We start from the raw sequence: 22,666 nt of genomic DNA on the forward strand, positions 1-22,666 counted from the left end.
ATAAAAGATTGAAATTATGCGATAAATTCAAAATTGTATAATCATTATGACATATTAAGTCGAAATGATGGCATACTAAGCCTTAATTTGGACTTTTATATCATAACTATGATGTAAAAAGTTGAAATTATGAGATAAAGTCGAAAATATGACATACTAATAATTGACAGATTAAGTTGAAATACTCTGCCCTAATTTTTGACTTTCATATTATAATTATGATATAAAAAGTTGAAATTATGAGATAAAGTCGAAATTATGACATAATAATGATAATGCTTATGAACTTATGATTATGAAGTCATAATTATGAGATTAAAAAGTCGATTATGAGATTAAAATTCATGACTTTTTGTCATAATTGACTTTTTTATTCAACTTCCAAAAAAACATACAATGACAATTTAACCACAATTGACTTTTTAGTGACTTAGCATGTCATAATTTTGATTTACATTCATCATTACCAGCTGATAGATTCAACTGTTTTAATGCGTATTTGTGCGCACACTCTGTGAAGAGTCAAGTAATTTATACAGCGCTTACATTACAGATCATTGATTCAAAGCAGCTTCACAGTAATAATCAGTCATGAAACAAAGCAGCTCTATAGAAGACAACATTGTCATTATTTAGCTCAGTTTAATTCAATGCTGATTCATTGTAAAAACATACTATGGAAGTCAATGGGGTCCATCAACTATTTGGTTATCGACATTCTTCAAAATATCTTCTTCTGTGTTCAACAGAAGAAAGTAATTCATACATGTTTGGAACAACTTGAGAGTGAGTAAGCAATGACAGAATTTTCAGTTTTGGGTGAACTATCCCTTTAACTACAGTCCAACATTAAGCTTTGTCCCAGTCTCCTGACCGCCCGGTGGCGCTGCAGCGCAAAATGAATCACGTTAAAACCGGAAGGAAGCAGTTTTCCAAATACAAACCTCTTCAAGAAAATGGCGGAAGTCGTGGAGCTGCATAAACTCAAGGTAAGAGACTAGTACAAAGGATAGTTTAACTTTCTACTTAGTGTTTGTATATGACTGTAATATTAAGATGTGTTTAGTTGAATTGTGATGATTAAGTAATAATAGACTTAACGTTTCTAGGTTCATTCAGCACTTCTGTTTCTTGAAATCCAGCGAGCTTCCAATAGACAGACAGCGTTTTGACTCTAGTCTCTGTGTTTCTTTCGTTATTCGCCTTCTTAAAACATAAGTACGTTTACCTAAACAGCATTTGAGCATTTTAGTCTTTAAGACTCATATTAAAACGCGACTTTTACGTTGTTCCCCCACCATTCAGATACTACAGTCTACTCTTGCAGTGGTTTATTAACTAAACTATATATATATATATATATATATATATATATATATATATATATATATATATATATATATTTTGTAATTTTACATTAACAGTATATTGTAATAAATGTCCTATCTATCAAAACCAAGTCAATCTCATCAAGATAGTGTTTTAAGCATTTCTACATTCATTCCAAAATAATAACTAAAGGCTGTAATAACTTTAAACAATATATTTTATTTGTGTATTGATTTTTTTCTTTTTAATTGTCAACTTAGGCTATTTTGGATCATCAGTCATGCGTCTGTCACAGACATGAAGATGTATTTTTAATTTTTCCAAGCTGAATGCACTAAAAATCACGTTTTCAGTCCATTTCGAGTTTGATTTTGACGTGACATAAAGCGGAGATATCTAACTGGGTGATCTGTTTACTTACTTTTCAATTAGTCTTCCCATTGACGCCATCATTTGTTCAGTCAAACTGACGCGCGGAACGCGCACGTCAACAAGAGGTGGGATTAGTCGCACAAATCAATCATCCAATCATAACCAATTACATTCAATCATAGCGCGATGGAGCGCTTCGTCTCACTTGACTTTCCCCCATTCATTCTCAATTACCCCCCACAAAACCCACCGCACACTGGGGGTCTAATGGTTTTCTATGAGAACAAAGGGAGGCATGACTCCTGCTGTAACTCCACCTGCGGGTGTCGCTGTTGGGCAGTGTTCCTTTAGAAATACGAGTGACTTGCGCTCTTTTTAATGTCATAATTTGTAATATTTGTGGTGTTTTATATGTAATATGGATTATTTTCTCATCCTGTTTTTTTGAGGAGGCACTGCCTCCCTTGCCTCCTCGGAGGAAACGCCCATGATGTGTATATATATAACCCAACAGCACATGTTCTTCTTTCCTTAACCGTGCCTATGTCTCTAAAAAATTGACCATCATAGTCCACCAACACCCAGTCAGCTGCTTTCCTAAATAGCATTTTTGGGTGTAAACAACGTGTTGGCCATTTCGCCACCTAAACTGTTGTTTACTGAGATGAGCTTGTTAGAATTTGACACCGCCTACTGTATCATGAGCTAATATATTATGATTACTTGTTTTGTTATTTTACGTCGGAATTGACATGTTTCATTTATTGGTCTTTCACTTTTTTCATCCATAAATTTTAGTCTTAAATTAAAGGACACTGTGAAAAAAGTCTTTTTCTCTTTCTGTCTCATTCTCTCTGCCTGTCTGTTTCTTTCTTTCTTTTATTCTTTCTTTCTAGAAAAGTAGAAATTTCATATTGCATTCAGTTTAGTTTGTTAGGAATTCATCTGTATAGAAGTAGCCATGTTTATTCAGATGCCAGCTTTTTATGGACTGACAAAGCATCGGTTCTGATACAGCAGATGTGTTAAAGGATTAGTCCACATTTAAATACACTTTTCCTGATAAATTTACTCACCCCTGTGTCATCCAAGATGTTCATGTCTTTCTCTCTTCAGTCGAAAAGAAATGAAGGTTTTTGAGGAAAACATTCCAGGATTATTGTCCTTACAGTGGATTTCAATGGCTACCAACAGGTTGAAGGTCAAAATTACAGTTTCAGTGCAGCTTCAAGGGCTTTAAACGATACCAGATGAGTAATAAGGGTCTTATCTAGCGAATCGATCGGTCATTTTCGGAAAAAATACAACCGTTTATGCTTTATAAACAAAATATCGCCTTGAACGTAAGGAGAATAATCCTGGAATGTTTTCATCAAAAACCTTCATTTCTTTTCGACTGACGAAAGAAAGACATGAACATCTTGGATGACATGGGGGTGAGTAAATTTATCAGGAAAAGTGTATTTAAAAGTGGACTAATCCTTTAATTTGTGGTTGATTAAATGTCACTCCAGTCATTAAAAATGACATAATCTCCTCAGTTGGCTGAGCTGAAGCTAGAATGTACTGCTCGAGGACTGGATGCCAAAGGAAATAAAGCCGATCTGATTGCCCGGCTGCAGGCTTACCTGGAAGAGCATGGTATGTGTTTTCCAATGCAATATATTTTACTTCATGGTCCAGCTCTTTAACAGATCTCATTACAATTATGTTCTTAGATATCTCATATCAAAGTGTAATACTGTAACAATAGGCATCATAGTTAAGTTAATATATATATATATATATATATTTTTTTACCTTTGTACTGTAATACTTATTTTACTCCTTTTTCTCTTGATAAATGTGAATGTAAATTATAGAAGTTGGTTACACACTGCCAAATATATTTTAAGGTCGCACACGTTAAATTTAGGGAACATATGCGACTAAAATGGTCGCAATTTTGAGCCTTGGGTTAAAAGTTATCCAAAATCAATTTGAGCAAGTACATAACCAGCCAATGTTCAAAACTATCCCCTTACCTTAGCCCGATTCACAGTAATCTTGTAGTAATGTTTTCTAATTTGAGTGGTACTGGTGGGTTTCTGCGGGAAATTCGAGCATGCAGCTGTTCGTCTTTGCGCCATTACGTCACGTCTGTTTACATAAAGAACGAGTCCTAGGATAATTTCATAGCCTTTTCTCACAGCAGCTAGAGTAACTTTTCATTTTGATGCAGATTGATTAGACTGTACAGAAAACTGAAATCTACAGGTAGTAATAATAATACACACTAAATATATATAGTCACACACTGCTGATGTTGTTAACATTAACAATTTGAGAAAGTATAAAATAATTTTGCACGGTTTGATGTGATCCGAGCTAAGTGATTCGTTAGATTTAATCACCATTGGTAATGCGACTTATTGTAATGTTTGTTTTTTTTCCTCAGTTGGTCAGAACAAAAGTGGCAAATTTGTTAGTTACTTGTTCAGATGACATTTTCTGTTAAATTCTTATTTTGTTCATACTTCCATGATTGTGAAGTACAGTATCCACTGGTGCGGTGACTGACAGCCACACATTCTCCTCAAAACATTCTCCTCTGAGGAGCCGTGTCAGTGCACAACCCACGTAAAGATGATAATGACTGCAAAATAAATGCAATTGTAGATTTCGAACAGAGATGGCGACAAAGAGGCAACTTGCAGACTGCAGCTTTAACATTTAAAATATTTTTTTTGTTTGTTTTTGTTTTTTTTATATATAGAAGAAGTGAATGAAGAGGAAGTTCTGGGAGTGTATGGTGATGGTGATGGTGAGGGTGAGGGTGAGGTAAGATATCCTGGATGTAATGCATTTCCATAGTATTCTCAAGGCAAAAGCTAAAAACGCTGCACACTGAATTTAGTAGCTCCATTGTTCTTTTATTTAATAGCAATGCATTGTGTGTGTGCCCTCTGAAGTGCTCCTCCAGTTTACACTTGGTATTAAGATCTGTCTTGGCTGATCACAAGTGGCCGTGAACAGATTTCGAGGGGAGGGTCTCTGATTTCATGACTGCATGCATCACTCACTGTCACTTACTGTGTGTTAATAAATCACATATGGAACAAAGTATGAAAAAAGCACGTAGTTTTCCCTGTAGTTGCCTCACCAGGTATGATTACATGCATTAATTTTTGTCAGTCAGACTCAACTCTTTGATAAAGTCTATGTGTGCAGTAGCCAGTACAAATGTCAAAAGGGATTTTTGTTCACACTACATAACGTAATATAAAGCACCATAACTTCAGAAGAACTGTACTTGAAACCTCTGAGTAACACTGAGAATATGACTAGAAATTTAAACAACACCTCCCCCTTTGCCTTTCAGACGAGTCGCATGTTTTATAACAATCACTGGGGGTGTCGACTCATTTAAAGTCACTATGAAATCAAAATAATTGATTCTAATTTTGGGATATTGCGGGATTTATTATAAATGATTAATCCATGCACATTGTTATTTTTTTTTTAGTTTAAATTTGTGTGCCTAGTAATCTAAAAACCAAATTAACTGTCACTTGATTGGTCGACCTGTCACTCACATGAGATCAACCAGTCGCAAACCACAAACATCCAACCATCCAATCGATTTCCCACAGACAATATCCTGTCCTACATTTTATTCTTGTTCATGAAGCTGTTTCACTTGGATATACATCACAATAGGGAAGACAAGCCTATAGCAACTTCATGCCGACTTTGAAGTAATCATCTGTTTTTAGTCAGGTTTCGGTCTCTCTGGTTTTTAAATACTACATTACGTTTTTTTTCTTCAAAGCTTATTGTCCTTAATAACATCAACTTTTAACATCAGGCACATCCCATTCTTTTTGCCACTCAAGAATCTTTTCTTTATTGCTCTAACATGGCTATATTTATATATGGCGGGACACACTTTACTTTGTCGGCAAGATATTTCATCATATTGCCCAGCCCTAGTTTTCTTGACAAACTTCATAGTTTTATTTTTAAGAATAACAGGGCGTGGATGATTGACAGGTGAGTAGGCGATACTTTGCTGATCAGGAAGCATCAAAACAAATCGGAGTTTACATTATAAAGCTGTGTGGTCACATGCATCTCTCACTGCCACTCTTTGTTTCTCATTAATCAGATCACAAAAGTTTTGGGCCCATCAGATCGCCTGAGATCGGTTTTAATACTAAGTGTAAATTGACAAATAATGTTTCTTGTGTAAAGTTCCAGATGGTACAAACACGGTCCTAGTGATTGCTTTGCTCAACATAACATAATTCACATGTGTTTTAGGAGTCCTTTGCCAAAGAAGAAAGTGCTGACCAGAAAGAGGAGTTTAGTCCACCTGAAACGTATGTCTTTTTTTTTTTTTTTTATTATTATTATTTTTTTTTTTAATACATTTTCTAATTAAAGAGGTCTTCCTTAATACATCAGCAAATGTTGTACCTCACAACATTTGTGTCAGGTTAACATAATTTTGCAATTAGCCACTTAAACCAGGTTTTTTCAAAGACAGTGGGCATCCCTTCTGAATAGTGTTGTCAAAAGTACAGACTGTAGTAACAAGTCGAAATTTTAAAAATGTAACGCTTGAGCGCTGTTGAGCTGATGAGGCTCGTGAACACAACGGCCAATCAAAGGTGTTCACGAGCCTCATCAGATATGTATGCGATTGGCTACAATGATAAACGAACGGGAGTGTTTGAATTTGAAAGCGCTTTGACTGGTCCACTGATAGACGTCTGCTGTCAAACACTCCCGTGTGTATTTGTGTAAGCGCTCAATGAAGAGCGTCACTGATGTCTATTTACATGTTTTTGAAGCATTGATCATTGTAGCCAATCACAGACATATGAAGAGCACGTGAACAGAACAAATTACGCCCCTTTTTTTTTTTTTATTAACTTGGCGCTTAAAATAAAGATTGTATCAATTACATCGTTACACTAGTAGGTGGTGACAAGTGACTGTTATGTAAATTTATTTGTCATTGAATCATTCATTCAAAAGATCCATTCAAAAGATTTGTTCAAAAACGATTCATCCAGTGATTAAACAACTGAAGTGTTTATGAATTTAATTCATTTTCAAACATTTTTAAATGGGCTGCAGCAATTAATATTTTTTTCAAGTTCTAGTAAAATACATTTTTGTTTAGTTTTTATATATATATATATATATATATATATATATATATATATATATATAAAACAATCTGTCATTTTCTAAAAAAATAAATAACTTGTATGCTTGTGGTTAAAGCATATGTTATTTTTTTTTTTTTTGGAAAATGACAGATCGTTTCATTAGATAAGACCCTTATTCCTCGTCTGCTATTGTTTAAAGCTCTTTGAAGCTGCACTGAAACTGTAATTTGGACCTTCAACCCGTTGATAGCCATTGAAAACCACTATATAGAGAGAAATCCTGGAATGTTTTCATCAAAAACCCTAATTTCTTTTTGACTGAAGAAAGACAAACATGTTGGATGACATGGGTGAGTAAATTATCAGGAAATATGAATTCTGAATTGAACTAATCCTTTAAGCAATTTAAGCAACCAATCGGTAATAAAAGAAGTAACAAATCGAGTGATTTTTTTTTTTTTTTTTTTTTTTTTTGTTGGATTAACATTAAAGTTAATTTTAGTTCACCCAAAAATAAAATTTGTCATCAATTACTCACCCTCATGTCATTCTACATCCGTAAGACCTTCATTCATCTTCAGAACACAAATTAAGATCATTTTGATGAAATCTGAGAGGTTTCTGTTCCCCCATAGAAAGCAACGCAAATACCTCTTTCAAGGCCCAGACAGGTAGTAAGACATCATTAAAATAGTCCATGTGACTACAGTGGTTCAACCTTAATTTTGATACTTTTTGTGCTCAAAAAAAAAAAAACTGCAGCAGGTTTATTAAGCTGCTGTCACTTTAAGACCGAATGCGCAGATCCGACATACATGCACATCTGCTATTCTCCCAAATGTTTACCTTCACTAAAGACCTAACCGATTGTTTTTATGTGAATACTTGCCAAGTCAGGCATTTTGACACACAAGATGCGGGAGAACTGAAGTGGGTGCTGCACGCTGACAGCTAAAAACCCCTGACTTCAACTGTTATCTTTGTCCCTAAAGGATTTTCTTTTTTGATTGGTGCTGCTGCCATTTAGTGAAGTTACTGTAATCTCAACAAAACAATGGAGAACTGGTGCCAAAGGAGAAACTGTAGTATTTTATCACTAGAGTGCTTTTTTGAAAAAGCAACCTTTAACTTTGTCTGAGGCTTATTGTTAACACATTTTGAAACGGTTTGTTCATTGTGCTCATGATTTTAAGGGTGACTGAGAAAAAACTGGTCAAGATGAGCCCTCCTGCTGCAGTTGGTGAGGTAATGATCTAATAAATCTTTTATATATCATTTAATGCGATTTTAATATTTTAAAGTGTTAGCTCACAAAAGAATGAAAAATGTCATTTCAAACCTGTAATTCTTGCTTTCTTATGTGGAATACCATGAATGTGTCATTTAAAGTATTAAATAACTGAAACCACATACAGTGGTAGTCAAAAATACATCACCGCAAATGTTTTAGAGTCTACAGCAGGGTTATAGTTCACTAAAACAGTTAAAACATTTCTGCTCATTGAAATAAAGCTGAAATAAAATAAAAATTTTATTTGAAAAATGGGTAACACTTTATAATCTGCACACTATGAAGCATCAGTTAAGCATTAGTAAATAGTCAATTCATCATTTATAAAGCATTAATAGACATTAGTAAGCAGTTTATAAATACAACTATTAATGCTTTGTTCTTGATTTATAAGCAGATCTATAATGTGTTTAATAATTGTATTTTCATACTTTATTAATGATCAATTTATCACTTCTAAATTATGTAGTACATTATTTACAAACCAGTTATTTAGTTGTCAGTGCTTCATATCATTTAGAAAGTGTAGGTAATGATTAATAAACTATTTAAATGTACATTTATACATTATTTAGACATGTAGCAATAGTTACTCAGTGTGTTAATAAATGCTTTATTAGCACATATTCCTACTGTAATGATTAATTCAGGTAGTTGTAAAACATTTAGTAGGTGTTGACTATTTTTGTGAGCTCATCTAAAGTGAGGATTATTTATGCCTCGTAAAGTGTTTAAAAAGGAGATTTAAAGGTTCAGTGATCTTCTGCACTGCTGCTCTCTAATGTTTTAAAGTTAGTACTGAGGTCGTTTTGACACTTTGAAATTTTATTATTATTGTTATTATTGTATTATTGATCTACAATTAAAAGTAAACCTCTGCAATGTCACAGAAAATAGAAATTCCTGTACACCTCCAGAAAACAACAAAACTGTGCAGGAAAATGAAACTATGCCTATGCAATCTGATAGAAAAATACATTTTTGTAAAGTGTAAACATTTCTAAATAAAAATTTACCAGTGCCAACACAGGATTATGGGAGTGCCGAAATCCAACCAATAATAATTATTTTTTTTTTATAAAACAATAATAATAAAATATTTCAGTGTCAAAACTACCTCAGTACTAACTTTAAATTAGTACATTGATAAATTGATCATAAATAAAGTATGAAATACAATTATTAAACACATGATAGAGCTTATAAATCAAGAACAAAGCATTAATAGCTGTATTTATAAACTGCTTACTAATGTCTATTAATGCTTTATAAATGATGAATTGACTATTTACTAATGCTTAACTGATGCTTCATAGCATGCAGTTATTATAAAGTGTTACTGTTAAAAATAAAATGAGAAAGAACTTTAGTTTTCAATTTTATTGGGGGGGAAAATGTAGCAGGTTGTGAAAAAATGGGAATTGATGGGAAGACCAAGCGAAGCATCTGTTTATTTGAACCCTTCAACTATTGAAATAATGAAATGGTTTAACAATTAATAATCAATGCATGAATATATGTATACATTTACTTTAAATTGGAGAACCATTTCAGCTGGTTCACTGAGACGTCTATTTCAAGAGTGATTTTGTTTATGAACTGGACATTACTGCAGGCTTACTTCCTGTGGTTGTATATGTTATTGTCATGAGGCATTTTATGATAAATGTGATCCTGTTTAAACTATAACAATTGCGTTCATTGCAGAGGCTTCAGAAGAGAGCGGAGCGCTTCAATGTTCCACCGAGTGTGGACACAAAAAAGGCCGCGAGAGCAGCAAGGTTTGCCTGTTTTTAAGAGAAAAATATCTTTAAATGAGGGTCAAAGACTCAAGAATTATGAAAATGTATTTTGTTTGAAGAATTGCTTTACCACGGTGTGGCTATATTTCTTGCGTAAGCTTTACATTTTTATCTTGCAGCAATATGTTAAAACAATTCTCTCACACACTTGTGTATTTGAATGTAAAAAGAAATCTACATAACCATTTGTTGACCATTTCAAAACATTTTCATGTGTGTGTACTTGTATAGTTACCTTTGTGAAAAATGGTTTGAGTTTTAGACCATCTTTGTGAGGACAAAGTGAGGATCTTTTGGATGCCCCTTTAAAGAGCTATTTGAGGGTTAAGTTTTAAACGCTTTTAGATTCTACTGTGCGTATGTATAGGCAGCAGCAGTACTGAATGTACAATTTACAAGATATTTGTCAATGACGTTCAGGATCTGTTGAGCACAAGGCCTAAAACTAACTTTTTGCCACACCTGCCAATGGCCGGTGACTTAAGAAAATATCCCAGCCATAAATATTTTTTTAAGCGCAGTGTGAAAAGCTCTTCTGACTCCTGCTGCGACTCTACAGCTTGTGCTTCTACGTGAAGCAGTGCAGACGCTTCCCGTTTATGTTTGTAGTGTCCGTTGTCCAATTGAACTAAATGGGGTTTTTTATTTCTATAAAAAAGCAAAAAGTCATAACGGGCGGTGCCGTGGTTGGCAAGTAATGTAATCAAACTCTTACAAGCCTAGTAAGGTTGGGGATGGTTAAGGTTGGGATAAGGGGATGGGGATTGCATTATGCACTGTAAAAAGTAATATGCTTTATCTACTCAATAAAATTGTGGCAACATATTACAAGCAATATTATTAATTAAATTCAACATATAAGAATTGAGTTAGAATTAATTAAATTAATTCCTTAAAAGTCAACCATTTAAAATGTGTAAAATTAGCAAACACCATTACAAAAACAACAAACGGACATAAAAAGCAACTAAACGAAACACTGATCACCATATTGGCGACCAAACAATAAAATCAACATCTAAACCTCTGTTAATTCATGTGTTTCGCTTTCCTTCAATGTTGGAAATAAAAAATAAAGAGTTCTTAATTCATCTTTGACGCCTGTCTGTTATTCAGATATTTTGTTTAAATTGTACTTAAATTATACTTGTTTTAAATGGTTGACATTTAAGGAATTAATTTGATCAATTCTAACTCAATTCTGTTTGTTGAATTTAATTAATAATATTGCTTGTAATCTGTTGCCAAAATTTTATGGAGTAGATATTACTTTTTACAGTGTGCCGATGAATGTCCTCACAAAGATGGATGTACAAACCTGTGTATGTGTGTTTGTTTTGAAGCATCCCTATATCTTAATCTTATTTTTGTTTTATTAGATTTGGTTTGCCAGTACCTGACTCTTCAAAAGGTGAGTTAACCTCAAAAGTGTTCCCAAGAGGCCTTATGCTACATGTAGCTGAGGTTTTTTCTTTTTTTTTTAATTACTGCTGCTACTGTTTTTTAAATGAAGTTTTTGTTAAAAGTTGATGCTGTTACTTTAGTTAAGACCATGATTAGTATATATGTGCCACATAGTTCATCTTTTACTTCCACACATTGATTGTCCTCTTTTATTTACAGTATCCAATTGAAATGGCATCATACCATTTCTTAAAAATAAGTATAGCATAACATTCAAACAAGCAATTCAATTTCAATTGTCATTTTCTTTTGTGATTCATCAGAATGTGTTATGAGAGTCAGTTGTTTTTCATTTGGTCTGATAACTAATGTTCAATTTGGTTCATTTAAATCTTTTAATAAGTGATTTAAACCTATTACTTAATTTTCTTCAGTAACACTTATAAAATATTATAATATTTTATTGCTAATACTTATCTTTTGTAAATTCCTTCCTGAGTAATGTTTATTTGAAGTGTTACTGGGCCTTTCTACAGAATTGGTTCAAACTGTTGTCCCACAACCAAAAAACAAAGTATTCAAATTTTAGATGTTAACTAAGATCCTTCTGTTATTTACTGAATCACACAATATTTAAAATATTAATATATTTGTAAGCTTAATATATATAAAATAAATGAGAACTTTTTGTAAAAATAGCAAAAACTATATTTACAGGGTAGATGCAAACAGTGTTAATAAGTAACATTGTAATTCTTCTTATTGAATTATTTATTGTGTTTCAGTAGTGACAAATTTGGGGAGAGGAAAAATATTCCAAAACTTTCTGAAATGCAACATGAGAATTAACTGCACAATTACTAGAAATGTGTGCCTTGGATATTATACAATTTGGATACATACGAAATTTGTGGAAAGACACATTTAAGATGTTTCCAACTCTGACTTTGAACCAATTCTGTAGAATGTCCCAGTTATGATTCATTTGTGAACAAGAAAACAGACTCCCAGACTAAAAAAAGACTTCATTTATTCAAACGTCAGTCATTTGCAGTCAGACAGCACTGCTTGTTCTGTGTTTGTTGTGTTGTCTGTTGTGGCACCCAGTCTCTTTTTCTTTGAATTTAAAGGGTTAGTTCGCCCAAAAATGAAAATTCTGTCATTTATTACTCACCCTCATGCCGTTCCAGACCCGTAAGACCTTTGTTAATCTTCGGAACACAAATTAAGATATTTTAGTTGAAATCCGATGGCTCCGTGAGGCCTCCATAGGGAGCAATGTTCCGAAGATTAACAAAGGTCTTACGGGTGTGGAACAACATGAGGGTGAGTATTAAATGACAATTTTCATTTTTGGGTGAACTAACCCTTTAAGGCTGCATTCAATGTTTAATAAATGAAAATGTAATGGATATGTTCATCCAGTGATGTTTATTTTGTTGTTTGTTTGTGTTTAGGAACTTCAGCGAAAATAAGTGTAAGTAATTTGCTTGCAAATTTGGAGGGAAGTTGCAATTTAATAATTTCTATCTGTGCAAAATAAATTTTAAACACACCACTCTTCTTTAGGTTGACGTTGAGGTATTAAAGAAGAGAGCAGAACGTTTTGGCATGAATGTCTCCTCCGTTTCTAAAAAGGTACCTTTTTAATATTTCAGAAAAATCTTGGTCACAATTAATTAAAGTAATGTGCCATATGAAGCTAAAATATTTTTTTTAAAGCAAAATGCGAAAAACATTGGTAATATCTCATCCTCTGCCTTTTTAACTGTGAATTTGTATTTTACCTCTTGGTAATCAAAAGTAAAAGGTAAAATAACATACAGTAAAACATAAGCACTTGAAGTACTATGCTGATTGTAATTTTGCAAAACCTTCTCATTTTATTAAAATCAAGCTGCCAAAATGACTAGTTTTATATTTTTGAGACTTTTGAGACTTCACACAGAAGAATGAATCTGTTCCCAGGAAGAACAGATTCTCTGTTACCTTCTAAATGATGCTAACATTAGGAAAGCGTACCGCACTTTACACTGTTCATCACTGGAAATGATCACTTTCAAAGCCTTTCATTTCAGAAGAACATCATACAGACTAATGTCTTGTATAGATGTTTTGTTAAGGTACTTTTTGTGTTTCACAGGTTGAGGATGATGAAAAACTTAAGAAGAGGAAGGAGAGATTTGGCATCGTCACAAGTGCAGCCTCTGCTGGAGCCGAGGATTCAGAGGTATGGGTTCTGCTGGAGAAAGATAAAAATATATACATAAAAAAAAATATATATATAATCTTAAAGGGTTAGTTCACCCAAAAATGAAAATTCTGTCATTTATTACTCACCCTCATGCTGTTCCACACCTGTAAGACCTTCGTTAATCTTCTGAACACAAATTAAGATATTTTAGTTGAAATCCGATGGCTCACTGAGGCCTTCATAGGGAGCAATGACACTTCCTCTCTCAAGATCCATTAATGTACTAAAAACATATTTAAATCAGTTCATGTGAGTACAGTGGCTCAATATTAATATTATAAAGCGACAAAGTCACGTGATTTCAGCCGTTGGCAGTTTGACACGCGATCTGAATCATGATTCGATACACTGATTCTTAACGCTCCGAAGCTTCATGAAGCAGTGTTTTGAAATCGGCCATCACTAAAGTCATTATTTTTTTTTATTTTTTTTTGGCACTCCAAAAATATTCTTGTCGCTTTATAATATTAATATTGAACCACTGTACTCACATGAACTGATTTAAATATGTTTTTAGTACATTAATGGATCTTGAGGGAGGAAATGTCATTGCTCCCTATGAAGGCCTCACTGAGCCATTGGATTTCAACTAAAATATCTTAATTTGTGTTCCGAAGATTAATGAAGGTCTTACGGGTGTGGAATGACATGAGGGTGAGTAATAAATGACAGAATTTTCATTTTTGGGTGAACTAACCATTCAAGATTAATGAATTTCTTAAGAATTGTTGTGAAGGGTTTAATTAATGATTAATCAATCATTAATTAAATTAATCAATTCGGTTGGATCAGTTGTTGATTGGATTGAGTCAGATAGACCTGAATGCAAGTCATGTTACAAACTTGATTTTCTCACTATGTAACCTTTCTCCTCAGCCTCCACCCCTTCTTTCTTTTTCAGGCAAAGAAGCGAAAACGTGCTGAGCGGTTTGGAAATGTATAGAAAAATGGATCTGACACTTTTTTTTTTTTTTTTTTTTTTTTTACTTTTTTTTTAAATGAAGAGTTCTTTGAGGTTGATTTTGTGATACACTTGTAATCCCTGTAGTACCATTTTTTTCTGCTATTTACATTAAAAGTACCTCCGTTCCTTCCTATTTTCTTTTGTCTTGGTCTTCATGTGCTTGATTGATTTTTGCATTGTTTGCCGTAGTGGGGCTTAAAGCATCCTTTAGGATTACATCAGGAATTATGCTCTGATGTATATGGTGTATCGATGCAACGCATAAAAAAAAAACTCATAATTTTATATATATATATATATATATATATATATATCATAAAGGATTAGTTTACCCAAAAATAAAAATTCTGTCATTAATTACTCACCCTCATGTCATTCCACACCTGACTTTCAGACTTTCGTTCATCTTCAGAACACAAATTATGATATTTTTTGATGAAATCCAAGAGGTTTTTTATCCTCCATTGAAAGCAAAGAAATTACCACACTCAGTGTCCAAAAAAATAGTAAAAACTAAAATAGTTGCCGTGACTACAGTGGTTCAACCTTAAAGGTCCCGTTTTTCGTGTTTTTTTTTTTTAAGCTTTGATTGTGTTTATAGTGTGCAATATAACGTGTTCATGTTTCGCGTGTAAAAAAAACACAGTATTTTTCACATAATTTACTTATCTGTATACCGCTGTTTCCACTGTCATAAAAACAGGCTGACTTCCTTGTTTTATGAAGTCCCTCCTTCAGAAATACGTAACGAGTTCTGATTGTGCCAGCGGTTCCTGTGTTGTGATTCGACAGCTCTGAGCGCACCGTGCCCGGAAAGGTCACACCTCTTACCATAACGTGGAGATGCACGCGCTCAGTGTTATTGTAAACATGTCTTTAATTTTACCCTATCAATTTGAGCCGGAATCAGACCCGGTGATTGGACTGCGGGATGAAAATAACAGCGTTTCGACGACATGGCGACAAACACACTCTACAAACGCAACTCTTGTGTATTCCTGTGGGTGGAGGTTAGTCAAAAAACTGTTTTAGTGACGTCATTAAAGAAGGAAGTAGAGGGATGTAGTCCAAACTGGCCGTTCGATGTAGGCGACTTCTGTTAAATAAAATATCTCGCTTGGCATTGAACTTTGAGCTTTAAAATTTTACAGATTTTATTTATACTCTAACAACAACACTAACTAAAGTTTGAAACATGGGATCACGAAGAACGGGACCTTTAATGTTGCAAAGCGACGAAAATACTTTTTGTTTTTCGCGCAAATTCTCTCCCATCTCTCCTCTGCTGCGCTATTTTTGTTGCAGCTTCCAGGATGTAGATGTACGTCAGTATTGGCCGACGCCTCTTCACGTGACCAACACGAGGCATGTCTGTGATGCTGACGCAGGAGCCGGCCAATGATAAGCCGGTGTTCAGACATAAACACTGAAACTCCGCACTGCGCCAACTGCTTGTATAGAGAAGAAATGAAACATTAATGCTGCGCTGTGGTTTAGTTTTGTATAACATATTCTCATTGTCTGATACACGATTTGTAGGGTCACAGTATTTTTTTTATTTATTTATTTTTTTTTAACAAAAGTTAACTTGCGTTTTTGCCTCCGCTATCATCCAGTCAATCATCTCGCTGTCTCACTCTTGCGGCTATGATTAGTTACAGTAAAATTTTAAATTTTACACCACCATCTGTACCCCCATCCCCCACAGATGATTTGCAGAACAGTATTTGCAATGACCACCCCTTGTCCAAAAACTATATATTGTCTAAAAGAAAAATGATGACTGCTGTGTATTTACACTTGACTGAACATTGGTCTGTGCTTCCGCTTGGCGCTGTCTAGCGCAGGTTCACCACACAGATTTAATTCCGCACAGCTAAATAAAACAGGCTGGGTGCAGATTAGTATTTAATATTTCTGTGAAACATTTTGAAGCGATAGTTCACCCAAAAATAAAAATTATCCCATGATTTACTCACCCTCAAGCCATCCTAGGTATATACGATCTTCTTTCAGACAAACACAATCTTCACAATTTGGGGTGCCATTCACAACCATTCTAAACCTTGGAGGACTATGGATATTTTTAATTATATCTCCGATTTGTTTTTGTCTGAAAGAAGAGTCATATACAAATAGGATGGCTTGAGGGCAAGTAAGTCATGGAATAATTTTTATTTTTGGGTGAACTATTCCTTTAAGTTGCAGAGAAGAAAGCCCAATCTAGGACCTGCCCTACAGTTTAAAGTGTACCTATTACAGATTCATGTAGTGTGTAACATACAGGTGCTGGTCATATAATTAGAATATCATCAAAAAGTTGATTTCACTAATTCCATTCAAAAAGTGAAACTTGTATATTATATTCATTCATTACACACAGACTGATATATTTCAAATGTTTATTTCTTTTAATTTTGATGATTATAACTGACAACTAAGGAAAATCCTAAATTCAGTATATCAGAAAATTAGAATATTACTTAAGACCAATACAAAGAAAGGATTTTTAGAAATCTTGGCCAACTGAAAAGTATGAACATGAAAAGTATGAGCATGTACAGCACTCAATACTTAGTTGGGGCTCCTTTTGCCTGAATTACTGCAGCAATGCGGCGTGGCATGGAGTCGATCAGTCTGTGGCACTGCTCAGGTGTTATGAGAGCCCAGGTTGCTCTGATAGTGGCCTTCAGCTCTTCTGCATTGTTGGGTCTGGCATATCTCATCTTCCTCTTCACAATACCCTCATAGATTTTCTATGGGGTTAAGGTCAGGCGAGTTTGCTGGCCAATTAAGAACAGGGATACCATGGTCCTTAAACCAGATACTGGTAGCTTTGGCACTGTGTGCAGGTGCCAAGTCCTGTTGGAAAATGAAATCTGCATCTCCATAAAGTTGGCCAGCAGCAGGAAGCATGAAGTGCTTCTAAAACTTCCTGGTATATATGGCTGCGTTGACCTTGGACCTCAGAAAACACAGTGGACCAACACCAGCAGATGACATAGCACCCCAAACCATCACTGACTGTGGAAACTTTACACTGGACCTCAAGCAACGTGGATTGTGTGCCTCTCCTCTCTTACTCCAGACTCTGGGACCCTGATTTCCAAAGGAAATGCAAAATTTACTTTCATCAGAGAACATAACTTTGGACCACTCAGCAGCAGTCCAGTCCTTTTTGTCTTTAGCCGCTTCTGACGCTGTCTGTTGTTCAAGAGTGGCTTGACACAAGGAATGCGACAGCTGAAACCCATGTCTTGCATACGTCTGTGCGTAGTGGTTCTTGAAGCACTGACTCCAGCTGCAGTCCACTCTTTGTGAATGGGTTTTGTTTCACAATCCACTCCAGGGTGCGGTTATCCCTATTGCTTGTACACTTTTTTTCTACCACATCTTTTCCTTCCCTTCGTCTCTCTATTAATGTTCTTGGACACAGAGCTCTGTGAACAGCCAGCCTCTTTTGCAATGACCTTTTGTGTCTTGCCCTCCTTGTGCAAGGTGTCAATGGTCGTCTTTTGGACAACTGTCAAGTCACCAGTCTTCCCCATGATTGTGTAGCCTACAGAACTAGACTGAGAGACCATTTAAAGGCCTTTGCAGGTGTTTTGAGTTAATTAGCTGATTAGAGTGTGGCACCAGGTGTCTTCAATATTGAACCATTTCACAATATTCTAATTTTCTGAGATACTGAATTTGGGATTTTCCTTAGTTGTCAGTTATAATCATCAAAATTAAAAGAAATAAACATTTGAAATATATCAGTCTGTGTGTAATGAATGAATATAATATACAAGTTTCACTTTTTGAATGGAATTAGTGAAATAAATCAGCTTTTTGATGATATTCTAATTATATGACCAGCATCTGTAGCTCTAAGTGAATGAAAACATCCTGCAAAGTTTTAAATCTTAAAGTGCACCGTATATAAAGTTATTGTCTCTCAGTAAGAGTCGACTCTGAGTCAATTAAACGAGTCGTTTGTAAAAACGAATCCTAAGCCGTATCGTTGTGACGTCAAGAAGAAACATTAGCATATTGCCCGCCTACTTATGGCGCACAGACACCAGGGCAAACTTGAACCCTCTCAAACACTGCCAATACGTGAAGAATCAGTGGTTAAAGTTCATCTTTACAACAATATCACAGCAGTATAATCTGAAACTTGTATTATTCCCGTATATATCACTGCTGCTTCAACCTAAATGTGTTCAACGAGGGATTCACAAGCCAGTTGTTATTGAAGGATGGGTCAGTACCCAGTTATTTGGACCAGCTTCCTCCTCCTCCGAATCACAACCTGTAAGTATGATTAATAATTGTTGCTGTTATGTTCTCCATAGCATGCACAATACAGATTTAGTTGTGTGTGTTGTGTACGCTCCATGCAGCTTGTAGGTCTCCGGCTAACCAGCTAACATCAATTGTCTAAAAATGTGTAAAATGTTTGTCATTGTTATAAGAAAAAATGCATTTGTAAGGAACAAACTATACGCACCTGACTTAAGTGTACCTGGTGTCCCTGACACCCATGAATAAGTTTATACTCTACTAAGCCCTCGTCAATGTCTGTTCGAGTCGACCGACGTCTAGTCCTGGTAATAAGTAGCGTGTTTAGGTTATTGGGGGCCCCGTGATCGCGTTCCTGGGTGTTTATCAGCTGGACATGCACATTGCAGTTGCAATTATTATTAACAATAATGGAAAGATTTTGTTTACCAGCGTTTTTATTAACATCTTTCCGCCTATGAAACAATGATTGAGCGTGATTACACAAGACATGATATGGATTTTGATAAGTTGAACTGTATCTTTTAACATGCGGAGGAGAGGATCAGTTCACGTGTGCGTCAGGCTGCCGCTTCTCTTGAACTGAAGCTGCATCGACCTGTCACGGCACATTAAAGATCGCCAAATCCGTATCCTCAAGCTTTTTAAAGCGGGTAGGATATGCAAATCCTTGACCTTTCCTAGTGTGTATACGGCATATACCTGTGTATCACATAGACTTTACGCTACTGTATAAGATCTTTAGTGCTCCACTAAACACTATCGCGTGAGTATAGAAGTGAGATTCTTCTAGTCTAGTGTCTACTCTGCTGCGCAGCTTAAAAACCAAACAGACTCCAGACTATGCCTTAGAATATGCTTTAATATTTAACCACAGCCTGGAGGACCACATATAAACCAAAGAGAATCCCACCAGCAAAAATAATATAACAGTTTATATAGGATAGAAGCATGGCACAACATTCTACAATATGATTGGTTCTTCATGTCAAACCTTTCTGTTACTAGGTAAAATAAGATCTGCCCAAATCATGTGTTTATTAGCCCCATGATATTGAGTAAGCAATGAACTATCATATTTAGATAGTTGTCTAGCTGTCCCTATGTTTAATTTCCCTTTTTCTTATTTTTGGACATGATTTAGACACACACTGACTTAGGCCCAAAGTTTGAGGACATTTAGGTATCAAAAGCATATACAGTGGGTACGGAAAGTATTCAGACCCCCTTAAGTTTTTCACTCTTTGTTATATTGCAGCCATTTGCTAAAATCATTTTAATGATTTTAATCATTTTAATTTATTAAAAAAGAAAAACTGAAATATCACATGGTCCTAAGTATTCAGACCCTTTGCTCAGTATTTAGTAGAAGCACCCTTTTGATCTAATACAGCCATGAGTCTTTTTGGGAAAGATGCAACAAGTTTTTCACACCTGGATTTTGGGGATCCTCTGCCATTCCTCCTTGCTGATCCTCTCCAGTTCTGTCAGGTTGGATGGTAAACATGGTGGACAGCCATTTTTAGGTCTCTCCAGAGATGCTCAATTGGGTTTAAGTCAGGGCTCTGGCTGGGCCATTCAAGAACAGTCACGGAGTTGTTGTAAAGCCACTCCTTCGTTATTTTAGCTGTGTGCTTAGGGTCATTGTCTTGTTGGAAGGTAAACCTTCGGCCCAGTCTGAGGTCCTGAGCACTCTGGAGAAGGTTTTCGTCCAGGATATCCCTGTACTTGGCCGCATTCATCTTTCCCTCGATTGCAACCAGTCGTCCTGTCCCTGCAGCTGAAAAACACCCCCACAGCATGATGCTGCCACCACCATGCTTCACTGTTGGGACTGTATTGGACAGGTGATGAGCAGTGCCTGGTTTTCTCCACACATACCGCTTAGAATTAAGGCCAAAAAGTTCTATCTTGGTCTCATCAGACCAGAGAATCTTATTTCTCACCATCTTGGAGTCCTTCAGGCAGGCTTTCATGTGTCTTGCACTGAGGAGAGGCTTCCGTCGGGCCACTCTGCGTTAAAGCCCCGACTAGTGGAGGGCTGCAGTGATGGTTGACTTTCTACAACTTTCTCCCATCTCCCGACTGCATCTCTGGAGCTCAGCCACAGTGATCTTTGGGTTCTTCTTTACCGCTCTCACCAAGGCTCTTCTCCCCCGATAGCTCAGTTTGGCTGGACGGCCAGTTCTAGGAAGGGTTCTGGTCGTCCCAAACGTCTTCCATTTAAGGATTATGGAGGCCACTGTGCTCTTAGGAACCTTAAGTGCAGCAGAAATTTTTTTTTGTAACCTTGGCCAGATCTGTGCCCTGCCACAATTCTGTCTCTGAGCTCTTCAGGCAGTTCCTTTGACCTCATGATTCTCATTTGCTCTGACATGCACTGTGAAGCTGTAAGGTCTTATATAGACAGGTGTGTGGCTTTCCTAATCAAGTCCAATCAGTATAATCAAACACAGCTGGACTCAAAAGGTGTAGAACCATCTCAAGGATGATCAGAAGAAATGGACAGCACCTGAGTTTATTTTTATGAGTGTAACAGCAAAGGGTCTGAATACTTTTTTAATAAATCTGCAAAAATGTAAACAATTCTGTGTTTTTCTGTCAATATGGGGTGCTGTGTGTACATTAATGAGGAAAAAAAAATGAACTTAAATGATTTTAGCAAATGGCTGCAATATAACAAAGAGTGAAAAGTTTAAGGTGGTCGGAATACTTTCCGTACCCACTGTAAATGTTATTCCTGCAAGGAATGTTACTTATGATTAATTAAAAAATTCCATCAGAGTATCGCCCCTCTGATCGCCTCTTACACTCTCAAAAGCCCACTTTCGAGCCCATTGATAAAATTGCTTTGAAGCTACTAGCTTTAAATACAGCTCTGTTACTTGTTCTCACTACAGCAAAAAGGGTGAGTGAACTACATGCTTTATCAGTTCACTCCTCATGTATGATGTTCGCTCCAGGTGTTCACAAAGTCACTTTTAGAAATAACCATGCGTTTGTACCCAAAGTGTTTGATCACGCTGGTGCAGTTCAATCAGTGGACCTGCTAGCTTTTCATTCACCACCCTTTGCATCCCCAGAGGAGGAGAGGTTATACAGTTTACGTCCTGTTCGTACTCTGCATATGTATGTTCAGAAGAACCCAGTGCTTCCCACACATAGACTTTAGCTGGGCGGCCGCCCAAGTATATTTGGTGGCACATTTTTGCTTTTATTGTGTTTACTCCCTTTTTTTTTTTTATCCTTCCGAGATAATGAAACCATCCGCATTCGATTCAGAGGCCTGTTCACATCTTGTGTCTAAAAATGCGTGGAATATCATGTTTGTTGCATATTACATTTATAAGAGCAGTTGGCCTCATCCAGAAAAATGAATAGGTCCTTCTGCTGGATGTATATGGTAATTACACTAAAAATGTATTTCCAACAGATTTCTCTAACCAGCAGATGACAGAATTCTGCCTCTAAAACCTAGATCAATATCCAGAAAACCCTATTTAATTTTGATCATCATTATCATCATCAAGTGTTAAGTACAATTTAAGTCTACTGTAGTTTATTTATCAGAGGTGTAGAATTCAGGGATGGATGTGTCCCTAACAACAAAGCGCTTAGCACCCAAGAGGTAACACTTTGATACTTTTTGGGTAACAGCCACTAGATGGCGCTCCGGTAGCGCGGCTGCCATTATGGGCTGAAAATACTAACTGGGCCATAGAATCCTTCACATCTTACGCACCCAAAATCAGCGAATTTCACTGCCAAATCAGAAGCGCAATATAACGGTTTTTAAAATTAAGT

At 35.8% G+C, this 22,666-nt stretch overlaps 1 protein-coding gene across 5 annotated transcripts; it reads left to right on the forward strand.

The window, feature by feature from the left end:
* The first annotated feature begins 849 nt into the window (after positions 1–849).
* On the forward strand, positions 850–14,708 carry LOC125256456 (SAP domain containing ribonucleoprotein). Of its 5 annotated transcripts, none has more exons than XM_048172484.1 (11): positions 850–989; positions 3,243–3,342; positions 4,460–4,521; positions 6,004–6,062; positions 8,054–8,105; positions 9,859–9,932; positions 11,333–11,364; positions 12,815–12,834; positions 12,927–12,995; positions 13,501–13,587; positions 14,488–14,708. In XM_048172484.1, exons 1-11 carry the CDS (start codon positions 957–959, stop codon positions 14,533–14,535), a joined length of 636 nt encoding a protein of 211 aa, XP_048028441.1. In that variant the 5' UTR covers positions 850–956; the 3' UTR covers positions 14,536–14,708. The 5 variants fall into 5 exon arrangements, with proteins under 5 accessions (XP_048028441.1, XP_048028444.1, XP_048028440.1 ...); XM_048172487.1 differs by having other exon boundaries at positions 4,460–4,516; positions 6,005–6,062; XM_048172483.1 differs by having other exon boundaries at positions 851–989; positions 4,457–4,521.
* The last annotated feature ends 7,958 nt before the right edge of the window (positions 14,709–22,666 follow it).

Source organism: Megalobrama amblycephala, linkage group LG21 (assembly GCF_018812025.1).
Source record: "Megalobrama amblycephala isolate DHTTF-2021 linkage group LG21, ASM1881202v1, whole genome shotgun sequence".
In the NCBI taxonomy this organism is placed as follows: domain Eukaryota; kingdom Metazoa; phylum Chordata; class Actinopteri; order Cypriniformes; family Xenocyprididae; genus Megalobrama; species Megalobrama amblycephala.

Excerpts from the sequence above, each read along its gene's own strand:
- LOC125256456 (XM_048172483.1), top strand. The coding sequence starts at position 957 with ATGGCGGAAGTCGTGGAGCTGCATAAACTCAAG. Across the intron at positions 990-3,242 it reads TGGAGCTGCATAAACTCAAG|TTGGCTGAGCTGAAGCTAGA; the intron begins GTAAGAGACTAG and ends TAATCTCCTCAG. Across the intron at positions 13,588-14,487 it reads CTGGAGCCGAGGATTCAGAG|CCTCCACCCCTTCTTTCTTT; the intron begins GTATGGGTTCTG and ends CTTTCTCCTCAG.